Consider the following 12,292-nt stretch of genomic DNA (forward strand, 5'->3'; position numbering starts at 1 on the left):
GGAGGAGGCTGGGCAGAGCTTGGTCTATTCCCATGGGTTGCCCTCTGACTTACCTTTAACGCTCAGCTCTGTTTGTGAAACATGCTAGTACTGGAGAAAGTCAGAGAAGGAGAACTCAGCAGGCTGTGCAGTTATGCTTTGGGCACTTTTCTCAAGGTGTGTTACACGACACTATTGAAAGCCGTCCAATGAAAAGAGGCAGAGAGAAAGGCAGGAGGGGCGCGAGAACTAGAAGAGGCAGCAGGCATCTCAGGTCTGGCCCTGCCTAGAGGCTAGCGAGCTGCAAACCTGTCCCTGGTGCCTGCTGGCTCAGTGTGTGATGGAGGGGAAGCCGCCACCTTGCCATCTGGGGGTCTCTCTCTTCACTGTGGCTAATTAGTTATTAGATGCCCCGCACCTCCCTTTCCCATCTTCTCCAGAAGGTGACATCTTCACAGCTGACTTCAAAGGAATGATTTTAAGCAGATACACAGTAGGGGTTTATAACAAAAGGGTGTCGCCTATTTGGGGGGCAAACATAAAAACCAAATGTGCTTACAGCTCTATTTACAATAGCCAGGACATGGAAGAAACCTAAGTGTCCATCAACAGATGAATGGATAAAGAAGATGCAGCACATATATACAATGGAATATTACTCAGCCATAAAAAGAAATGAAATTGAGTTATTTGTAGTGAGGTAGATGGGCCTAGAGTCTGTCATACAGAGTGAAGTAAGACAGAAAGAGAAAAACCAATACCGTATGCTAACACATATATATGGAAATATATATATATATATATATATATATATATATATGTCATGAAGAACCTAGGGGCAGGATGGGAATAAAGACGCAGACCTACTAGAGAATGAACTTGATGTGGGGAAGGGGAAGGGTAAGCTGGGACGAAGTGAGAGTGGCATGGACATATATACACTACCAAACGTAAAATAGCTAGTGGGAAGCAGCCGCATGGCACAGGGAGATCAGCTCGGTGCTTTGTGACCACCTAGAGGGGTGGGATAGGGAGGGTGGGAGGGAGGGAGATGCAAGAGGGAAGACATATGGGAACATATGTATATGTATAACTGATTCACTTTGTTATAAAGCAGAAACTAACACACCATTGTAAAGCAATTATACCCCAATAAAGTTGTTAAAAAAAAAAAGAAAGAAAGAAACAAAATGTGCTTTTATAATTTTTCAGATCTGTTGCCTAACTCCTAGGGCATATTACCAACACTGTTTTTCCTATTTAATTTATTAGAAACAATGCTTCTTACCCCGGTTGAAAAGTGAGCCATGTTGAGTCATGAGAGTGATTTACACACGAATTTACTCCCTGGGAGTTGGGAGAGCACTGGATCAGCCTCTCTAGGGGTGGAGCGGGGGCAGGGGGGACAGGGAAGGGCTCATTCAATTGATTAAAAAAAAAATCCAGAGAAGGAGACACATGCCCCAAGGTCCACAGGCTGAGGTACTGAGTCCTGTTTTCTCGGCTGCCATCTGGCCTGCCCCACGAGGTCCACAGGGGAACTCAGTTGGGGTCTCTTTCCTTGCTTTTCACTCTTGGCTGGGAAGCTGACTTTATCCCTTCCTGTAGGACATGCAGGCACAGGGTGTTTCTCTCTGCCTCCTGGGTGTGATGCTCTTTCTGTGCTCAGCGCATGCCCGAGGTCTCAGGAGATGTCTGATTTCCATGGACATGCGCCGTATGGAGGAGAGTTTCCGAGGGATCAAAAACGCCATTGTGAGTACGGGTTTGGGGTGAAGGTGTGGGCAGGGGGGCGTGCCTCACTTTACATCTTAACATGGGGAGCCAGTTCTTTCTCATTACCTTTGTGCCTCTGGAGAATGTGGAGTACTCACTGCTTGTGTCTGTTCTTATATTTTCCTCCACAGCAAGCTAAGGACACCTTCCAAAATGTCACCATCCTGTCCACATCGGAGACCCTGCACAGCATTAAGGTATTGGTCTGTGTCTGCTCGTTCCTCTATTGTCATTTTTACGGTGAAGTGGCGCAGGGCTGAGGGAGAAATCCTCACCCTGTGCTCTTCTCTTTCCTAACCTCCAGTGAACTCTGATGCGCCGGCTTCTCACATGTGAACTGATGCGTGAGGGTGCACTCGCGTCTCAGCGACCTTGAACCCCATGGGAGGGTGTTCACTCAGGGAGTGATTGGGGTGCCACACGCTCAAATGGGACAGGATGTCTAGGGCTTAGGGTGACTCTGGAAGGTTTCATGGGGAAGTTGAGAAAATGAGCAGTGACTTAAAAGCTGAGTAGGCTTGGGGTTAGTGGCTAAAAGAGATGGAAGGGTTTTGGGGAGAATGGGTATACAAAATCAATGGATACATGTCAGGGGACATAGAGGCAACCAGGGGGAATTCCCTGGCATTCCAGTGGTTAGGACTCTGTGCTTTCACTGTTGAGCACGCAGGCTCAATCCCTGGTCAGGGAACTAAGATACTGCAAGCCGCGCGGCACGGCCGAAAAAAATGAGACAACCAGGCTCGTGGTGTGAGGGACATGAAGGCAAGTGGAAGAGAATGAAGTGCACAAATACATTGGAGTCATTTTACCAAGAACCTTAAGCCAGGCCAAAATGGAAACTGACTAGCTGAGCCTCGGCCTTCTTTTTTTTTTCTTTTTTGGCTGTGCCGTGCGGCCATAGGCAGTCCCTGCAGGTTTTTGAGCCAAAGACTGTATGGCCACAAAGTCTTTTAGACAGTCTGGTGATGTTCTTTACAACCGCCAGCTTGAGGCACGAAAGCAGGGAGGGGATCAGTCTACTTGTCCAGAGAGAGGTGGTGAGAGTGTGTTACAAAACTGTTGGCTTACGAGGTGATAATTCACTTTACAGAAGGGGCCACTGAGAAGTGCCTTTAAAAGTGAGCTCCTCCAGACCTTGTAAGCATTCTAGAAAGATCCAGTTCTTTCAGGCATTTATGTGACAGAGTGTGAGGTACATCCACAAAGAGTTACTTTTTCCTTGGGCTTCTCTGCACGAGATAATTCTTCTAGGCAGTATTAGGCCTGATTTATGTATGGTAAACACATGGGTCCACTTCCTAAATACTATTCCAGCCAATGGTATAAGAGACTCAGAGGATATGATAGCTGGAAGGGACCCAAAAGGTCATTTGTTCCCAAACCATCATTTTCAAGTGACCAAATTGACATCGTGGGAGAAAGAATGACTAGTTAGTGGTTGAGCCAGGAATAGACCCCCCAAGTCTCATGCCTCTGTCTCTAGATTCTTTGTCCTCTCAAGGTCTAGAAATAGCTGATGTGGCATAAGGAAAGGGGTCAATGAGGATGCAGGTCTTTGCCATATTTCTCCCCTCCCCACCCTCTCCCTCCTTGATAAAACAAAGGTTGCAACTTTTTGCCCGGTTGGTTAAGGGAATTAGCAGGAGCAGAGGAAAAGGAGGGTTTTTGTGTTGCAAGGTGAGTTTCCACGTCAGAAAATCTGCCTGTCGGGCCAAGGAGGCTTTGCTGCTTTAATGCTAATGAAGATAAATGCACCAACTGCCTGTAGCCACTTCCCTTCTCAGACTGAGCCATAAATCTCCTGCTCTGGCTCTCAGGGCTGAGTGCAAACTGCTAGAAGGAAACTCTGCCTGGCCAGCTGCTTTAAACTGTGCCTGGGGAAGTCAGGAGCTTTCTGTTAGGGAGAGCTGCACTCTGCCCGAGGAGGATCTGCCCAGATGTGTGCATTTCGGCAGCTGTCAGTTTCCATTCTTGCACATCTCAGCTCCATCCAAGTGATCCCTGAAGTTTAAAAAGGACAGACTGGGGGCTTCCCTGGTGGCGCAGTGGTTGAGAGTCCGCCTGCCGATGCAGGGGACGCAGGTTCGGGCCCCTGTCTGGGAAGATCCCACATGCCACAGAGCGGCTGGGCCCATGAGCCATGGCCGCTGAGCCTGCGCATCCAGAGCCTGTGCTCCTCAATGGGAGAGGCCACAACAGTGAGAGGCCTGCGTACCGCAAAAAAAGAAAAAAAAAAAAAAAAGGACAGACTGGAAAAGAGCTGAGCAGGGTGGCCAGGATAAACACAGTGTCATTACACAGGAAGGAATATGTGCCCAGCACAGGCCTGACATGCAATAGCCATCGAATAAACACATGTTGGTGGCTAGGAGATGTTCCAGAGAGGCAGACTTCAGCACAATGTAAGGAAGTACTTTTCAAGAAAGCTGCTCAGACATTGGTCCTTTCAAAAGGAAGGTGTCTGATGGAAGCGGTTAAGCCGAAGTTAGGGATGACTTGTTGGAGATGCTGTAGAGAGAATTCTAGTCTCTGACTGGGCTCCATCCCTTGTGAATATATCTCCTGGCCATGTAAAAAGAGGGTAAGAACGGCAATCTCTCCTTGGTGCCTTTGTCATAAGTAGCTTTGTTGTGGTTAAGAGGATCCTCTGAGAGCAATATGAATTTAAAAAAATGACTTCTAGTTATCTCACTCCTTCTTGTCCCTACCCAAGCAGGCTGCTTTGATCTCTAAGATAGTAAGAGAAGAGGGCCTCTGGAGCTTTCCCTAATTTGTGTCTGTAGCCCTTAGATGTGTGCTGCGTGACCAAGAACCTCCTGGCATTTTACGTGGACAGGGTGTTCAAGGACCATCAGGAGCTGAGCCCCCAGATCTTGAGAAAAATCAGCAGCATTGCCAACTCTTTCCTCCACATGCAGAAGAGTCTACAGCAATGTGTGAGTCCCCAGCTGCATCTGCTTTCCGTCTGCCCCAGGGCGAGCCCAGGGCATGCTGGCCCCAGTCAGTGTTCCGAAATGGATCCTGGACTCAACGGAAATTCCCGGTCCTGTCGCCCACACGGAGAGCTGTTGGGAGCCTCTTCCAGTGGTGCCTCCTTGTCCAGGGCTTCCTCCTCACCAGACCCAGTTTCCTCATGGATAATCTTCCTGTGGTGACCGACTTATGTCAAAGCATCTCTTAAGTGATGCCGGGGCTGGCCTGTGAGAGAGGCATACTGAGGATTCTGGGCTTATCACAGGCATAACCCTAGTTTCTTTGTTTCTGGCCCTTTGGGGTTTCCATACCAATTAACCTCTGGGTGGTTCCCTGGTATAGCCTCTCCTAAGGATCACCTATTCATTCACTGTGATCTATTAAAGACAAACCTCAGAAATAAAACCAAACCAACAAAAACTTAGAACGGGAGAAAGCCTGGACTCTGGCCCCATCTCTGCTGAAGATTTCGTTTGTAACTTTGTGGCAAGTTACTTCACCTATCCGTGCCTTGGGTTCTAAAATTGTTAGAAGAGGTCATGACCCCTATCCCACTTACATTAAGATTCATTTAACCAATTATTTAATTAACTGGCCCAACATATTCATTGAGTGCCTACCTAACGCTGTACTGGGTGGTGACACACAGACTTGGAACCTACTCTCCAGGCCTTTCCAGCCTTGGGTAAGTGCAGGGTGACTCCACACGCAGACCCTACTGCCCCCTTCTGCCCCAACCTGGGTTTACTCACCTGACTCTCACCTTGGGAGGAAGGAGAACTATCATTCCTCATGAGGGAGGTGGCGGTGAGAGTGAGCTGGGGTGGAAAGGTCCTCTGATGGGTGCTGTCTCTGCTTGATCACAGCAGGAGCGGAGGTTGTGTCACTGCAGGCAGGAGGCCACCAATGCAACCAGAATCATCCATGATAACTACCATCAGGTAAGGGAAGGGAAGAGGATGGGGAAGATGGAAATGGGGTGTCAGAGCCTGATTGGGCAGCCTCCTCTCCATTCAAATTCATTCATTTACTCACCAGTATTTATTTATTTATTTATTTATTTATCTTAACATCTTTATTGGACTATAATTGCTTTACAATGGTGTGGTAGCTTCTGCTTTATAACAAAGTGAATCAGCTATACATATACATATGTCCCCATATCTCTTCCCTCTTGCATCTCCCTCCCTCCCCACCCTCCCTGTCCCACCCCTCTAGGTGGTCACAAATCACTGAGCTGATCTCCCTGTGCTATGCGGCTGCTTCCCACTAGCTATCTATTTTACATTTGGTAGTGTATATATGTCCATGCCACTCTCTCACTTTGTCACAGCTTACCCTTCCCCCTCCCTGTATCCTCAAGTCCATTCTCTAGTAGGTCTGTGTCTTTATTCCCATCTTGCCCCTAGGTTCTTCATGACCATTTTTTTTTCCTTAGATTCCATATATATGTGTTAGCATACGGTATTGGTTTTTCTCTTTCTGACTTACTTCACTCTGTATGACAGACTCTAGGTCCATCCACCTCACTACAAATAACTCAATTTCAGTTCTTTCTATGGCTGAGTAATATTCCATTGTATATATATGCCACATCTTCTTTACCCATTCATCTGTTGATGGACACTGAGGTTGCTTCCATGTCCTGGCTATTGTAAATAGAGCTGTAATGAACATTGTGGTACATGACTCTTTTTGAATTATGGTTTTCTCAGGGAATATGCCCAGTAGTGGGATTGCTGGGTCGTATGGTAATTCTATTTTTAGTTTTTTAAGGAACCTCCATACTGTTCTACATAGTGACTGTATCAATTTACATTCCCACCAACAGTGCAAGAGGGTTCCCTTTTCTCCACACCCTCTCCAGCATTTATTGTTTGTAGATTTTTTGATGATGGCTATTCTGACCAATGTGAGATGATACCTCATCATAGTTTTGATTTACATTTCTGTAATGATTAATGATTACTCAGCAATATTTATTGCGGGTCTGCCCAATTCTGTGTCTGCAAAGAGTGTGTTGGTCTTACCTCATCTGCTAGTTTCCTGGGCTCCCCTTCCCTATCATCCTTCCAGCATTTTCTTATGCCCTCACATATCAGACCTACGTTAAGTTTTGAGGGAAAGCACATACTGTTTAAGATGGGGGTGATATCAGAGGGAGCAAAGATCTCCAGAGAACTGTAAGCTGTTATACATGAAACATGCTACCTTCTGGGTGTCACTGTGGCCAGTAACTGACACCAGCATCCTGTGTGGTGACGAAGCATAGTGCTTCTCGTGTAGGTGCAGGTGTTGAATGCACACCTCACGTAGAGGTGGAGTTAGAAGCAGTGTTTCTTATGTGCATCATTTCGAGATTCTGTTAAAATGCAGGTTCTGGCTGGTAGGTCTGTGTTTCAACCACACTCCCAAATTATGACAATGCTTTGAATAACAAGGAGCTGGGGAGTCCGTTCAGACCTCTGCTTCTTTGCGGAGAGGTTCCACAGGATAATATAACAATGGCTGAAACGCATATCGTTCTTCCTATGAGCCAGGTATTGTTCTAAGCACACTAAATGTATTAACACACTTATTCCTCACAACAGTGCTATGAGCCATTATCCGCATTTGATAACTTAGGAAAGCAAGGCACAAACAGGTTAAGTAACTTAACTAAGTTTATACTGCAGCTAAGTGATAGAGGTAGGGCTCGATCCCATGCCATCTGGCTCCACAGGACATACTTTTGGATCTTACCATCTCCTTCTATTCTGCTGAGGAAGAGCTGGAATAAGTCAGGAGAACTGGGTTCCAGTTCAGCTCTTCTACCGACCGGCTGTGTCACATTGGGTAGGACACATCCTTAGGGGTTTCAGTGCTTTAATTTGTGCAGTGGAGGCACCACCTTCTCCCTCCCCACTGCTGGGCACCTCTGGGATTGAGGCTTTCTGGGAGAACAGAAGCACTAAAGCAAACTGATGTGAACAGGAAAGTAAGCAGAACTGCCAGAAAAGCAAGTTGTTTTTTTCTGGGAAATATAGGAAAAAGAAAAACAGATGGCAAAGAATGAAGACCTTTTCATTTTGTTTATAAGTTGCTGACATGATTTAACTGCTTGTTTGTGGAAAGCAATTTAGGTCACCTATTAAGAAAATAATTTGAGGTCTGTATGCCCTGCAGATATAATGGTTGAATAAAAAGCAAACCTCATGGGGACCAGAACGTGGGGAAAGTGATTTGAAAACTATGACACGGTCTAGAAAGGCAGGTTCTTATGATGATTTCCATGGTTTCAGTTGGAGGTCCGGTCTGCTGCCATTAAGTCTCTGGGAGAGCTGGACGTCTTGCTAGCTTGGATTGACAAGAATCATCAAGGAACTTCTGCTGCCTAAAGACAAGAAATCTAAGTTTGGGGGATGAACAGCCCCTGAGAGGTTTCCAGTTGGAGACAGCCATCTTTGAAGGGGAGGGACATAGGGAAGGCTCCATTTTTATGCAAATTGGGTCTTTTTGAGGAAACCTTCCTGCCCATTTGGAATTCTCTTCTTTGGGGCTGAGGTATTGTAGGGGAAAAATCTAGGTTTGAGCACATCTTTCCCTGTAGCTACAAGTCTCACTGGCTGGGCCCAAGCTGTCTGATTCCACCTGAAAGTATCCAAGCAGTCTACTGTCATATTTATATGAAATATGTCTGTCAGAAGGTCCTGTGGGCCATCCTGTGGGGAGAGGGTGAGTTTCCCCCTAATTTATTGTGAACTTGTCTATCCCGTGTCTGTGATGTGATCTAAGTGGTATTCTGTAGTGCATATTGTACTGATTGATTTTTTATAATAAACTCTGTTCTTTACCAATTAGTGGAAGTGTCTTCTGATCCAGGGAGAAGGAACCATGAATGGTGACTATTAGAATTAAAAGGGCCTTAAAGAACAGAAACAGATGGGGAAACTGAGACCTAGAGAGGAATAAAAATTTACCCAGAGTCCCAAAGTGAGTTAGTGCCGAGGGTTTCAAACTGGACTCCATCCAGCACCCTGTCCTCCACATAATGATCAAGAGGATGAACATAGGGCTTTGATCATGACTCCTTCTTGCTACCACTCCATTTCTGATCTCTCTTTTTCTGTGTTTCTGTCTTTTCTCTCTGTCTCTCTGTTATTGAAATTGGGTCCCACTGCTCTACAAAATCAATACTCACAAATGTTGATAGAAAGGAAATGTGCCTTCAGTCAGAATGCTGGCAATCTGGGGAGATGGACTCAGTATTCCCCAGAAACCACCTCCAAAGATTCTGCTCGGACGTGAAAGCTTCTAAAGGGAAACAGGGAAGTAATCTCAGTTTATCACTGAGTTAGCGGGTCAGAGGGTGAGTTTCCCCCTAATTTATTGTGAACTTGTCTATCCCGTGTCTGTGATGTGATCTAAGTGGTATTCTGTAGTGCGTATTGTACTGATTGATTTTTTTAATAAGCTCTGTTCTTTACCAATTAGTTACCAATTTACAAACTCATTCTCAGCCAAAAATAAATAAATAAAATAAATAAATTTGTATATAAAAAAAGATCCCCATTTCCACCTTCAGCCCATCTTATACCCCTTTCCTGCTTCCCCAGCATCCTATTTTATTATTATCTGTTTCTCCACTCAAATGTAAGCTTCATGAGGATAGTTCAGTTTCTTCACTGCCTGGCACTTAGTAAGTTGTTAAATTCACATTTCATGAACACGTGATCTGGATGCATTAAAACGATAATAACAGCAAACATTCATACAGTGCTTTCCACATGCCAGACAGTCGTCTAAGAAATATACATAATGTAATATATTATGAATATATATTTCATTTAATTTTCATGACAGTCCTATAAAAGAGAATGAAATAAAATGAAAAAGGCCCCCTGTTTGAATGTTAGCAATACAGATCATTAAACCTTAAGGAAGATCCTGGGCACAGAAGTTAACACCTGAAGTCACACAGCTCATAAGCAGCAGAGCCAGGCTTCCAATCCCGGCAACCCGATTCCAGGATGAACTTTAATGTCAACAACAGTGTACAGGTGTTGAGCACTTATTATGCGCCAGGCACCGAGGTGAAAGCTTCTTTCGTTTTCTCCTTTCCTCCTCACGATAATCCTCTACGGGAAAGGTTATTAACAACCCAGTTACACAGATGATGAGGTCGGAAGCTTAGCGAGGTTCGGCAGCACGCTGAGGGTCACGCAGTTAGTTGTGGAACTGGGATTTGTTTAATTAAACAAGGAGATCGTTACCCTTAGGTGGCTGTAATGCCCTGGTGGGTCTGTGTAAGCAAACCAAAATCTAAGCACGTAAACGCCTCAAGGTTATGAAATCAAAATGCTAAGGACCAATCACAAACACCAAACTAGGCTTTAAGCTGTAGCCAGTCGAATAGCTTCCTTTCTTTGCTTCCTCACCTTCTCTATCTATGTCCTTCCAGGCTTCTGATCGCAGAGAGCTCCTAACCACTTCCGGTTTGGTGCTGCAGATTCCAATAGATTTTGGCCCAAATAAAATGGTAAAAAATGTTTAATATGTATCCGTTTATCTTTTAACAATACCCAACGCAGGTGTTCTACCCCACCTTGAATGCATGGTGGACAAGAGAAGAGGAGCTTTACTGGCATAAGGAGCTGTACCTGCAGGAAATAAATGTGTTGTATCAATGGTTGTAAAGTAGAGGAGGAGGATATAGGGCAGGAGAGGGAGGGGGAAGAAGCACTATTGACGGGGAAGAAGCCCCACCCCCATATCTCCTGCCTGCTCACTTCACTTTCACCACTTCGCTCGTCTACCTGTCCTTGCTCTCCTTCTGGACTTGAAGAATGTGTCCTGGCTCTTGTGTAGAGTCCACAGAGGGCCTGGTACAGAGTTGTGTTTTTTGTTCTTGGTGTTGTTATTTTTTGTTCTTGTTTTCACAGAGCTGGTGCTTCATAAATACCTGCTAAGGAACCAAGTATAAGATTCACTCCCAAACCATACCTTCTGAGTCCTTGATTAGCCCCTAGGAGGAGCCCTTGAGAAATCTAGGGCTCATCTTCCACCGCTCAGGTGCAAGGGGAGGGAATCCATAGCTTGTGGCAGGACCATGCTTGTACTTTATGTATATGACCTCACTTAAGTCTCAGAGGAGCTGAGGAGGTTGTAGGTCTCATCCCCATGGGACCAGCAGAGGCATCTGAGGCTCGGGGAAGTGGGAGGACTTGCCTGAGGTCACATAGCTGAGGGACAGCAGGTCCAGAAAGTGAACCCTGGTCTGATCTTCCTGGCTCCAGTGCTCCCTCCTTGCTTTGTTTGGGCCAAGCTCTCTAACCCAGAGCCCAAGTTGCTACACTGCATGCCAGCAACACAGATCTTTAAACCCAGGTGCATAAAAAGGGGCCTGGACTTGTCAGCAGCAAGTCTGTGAAGTTACACACAAATTTATGGACCAACACAGAGCAAAGAAGCAGAGGCTGACTTCTGAATGTGTCACAGGATATTCCGGGCCCAGACGAGCCTGGGCTCCTCCTGGAGGACATTCTATCCCCCTTCCATCTTCCAGAGCAGATCACTGACAGCCACACAGGCTCAGGGCAGCCTGTCTTTTAGAAACACGGACTTGCCCAGAAGTTTGGCCAAATGGATAAGAGGATAGGTTTGTGTGAAATCCTGGTCCTGCCACTTATTGTGTGATCTTGGGCAATATACTGAACCTGAGCCTCCCTTTCCACATGGGCACAAATTAAGGAGATAGCTGCCTCATGGATTGTTATAAGGATTCAAGGTACCATTTATAGTAGCTGTGTAGTAGGTGTAGAGTAGGTGCTCATTAAAATGATGGTTGTTACTATTTAGTGATTTTCAACTTTTCTAATCTTATTTCCCATAAAACACTGTTGTTTTGGGAAAGCCTTCCTCTTACATGTTTTTTAAACTAGCAAGTGAGACAAGGCAAACTGTGCCGCTTTCTGGGTCCGCACTTCCAGGAGGCTCTCAGCTGAGCCCCCTCACAGGGGTGCTTGCAGTTTCTGTGCGGCCAGGCTCCAGGCAGCCTTCCTGATTCTCCTGCTACTCAGCCCACCCCCTGAAGGCTCTTCTGCCCGCGCCCTCCCTCTGTCACAGACTCAGGCCAGTGTGAAACTCTTCCCTTGACTCTATCTGAACCTTGCTTTGTTCACGCCTAGCACAATCCCTGTTGCATCCAAATCACTTGATGTCCCCTGCAGCTGTGAACAAATGCCTCTGCTCGGTGGCAGAAGCCAACTGATCATTCCTGGAGATAGACTCAGGGGTCAGCAAATCATGTTTGCTCAAGGAGTTTCGGGGAGGATATATTCTTAAAAAGACATTATGAGTTCTAGAGATAGTATATACTTGCAGTTCTGTTACGGAAAGATATTCAGTTAGCCCAGTCTCAGGCCTCTACCATGGAACCACCGTCAGTGGAGACTGAATGTTGTGAAAGAGACATTTTCTGTGCAGGCACAGGCTTGATCCAGGCACCAGGACCGGGTGAGGGTTCAAAATCCAGCTTTCATACCAGGAGATAAGTTTGACTTAGCACGCCTTTGGTCTGGAT

The 12,292-nt window shown here is 45.9% G+C and overlaps 1 protein-coding gene across 1 annotated transcript; it reads left to right on the top strand.

Moving 5' to 3' along the window:
- Positions 1-1,386: 1,386 nt before the first annotated feature.
- On the top strand, positions 1,387-8,449 carry IL19 (interleukin 19). The gene is made up of 5 exons (XM_022593285.3): positions 1,387-1,734; positions 1,887-1,952; positions 4,542-4,694; positions 5,598-5,672; positions 8,013-8,449. Exons 1-5 carry the CDS (start codon positions 1,591-1,593, stop codon positions 8,106-8,108), a joined length of 534 nt encoding a protein of 177 aa, XP_022448993.1. The 5' UTR covers positions 1,387-1,590; the 3' UTR covers positions 8,109-8,449.
- Positions 8,450-12,292: the final 3,843 nt, after the last annotated feature.

Source organism: Delphinapterus leucas, chromosome 1, assembly GCF_059928025.1.
Source record: "Delphinapterus leucas isolate spDelLeu-1000000601 "Yukka" chromosome 1, BTC_Dleu_Yukka2, whole genome shotgun sequence".
In the NCBI taxonomy this organism is placed as follows: domain Eukaryota; kingdom Metazoa; phylum Chordata; class Mammalia; order Artiodactyla; family Monodontidae; genus Delphinapterus; species Delphinapterus leucas.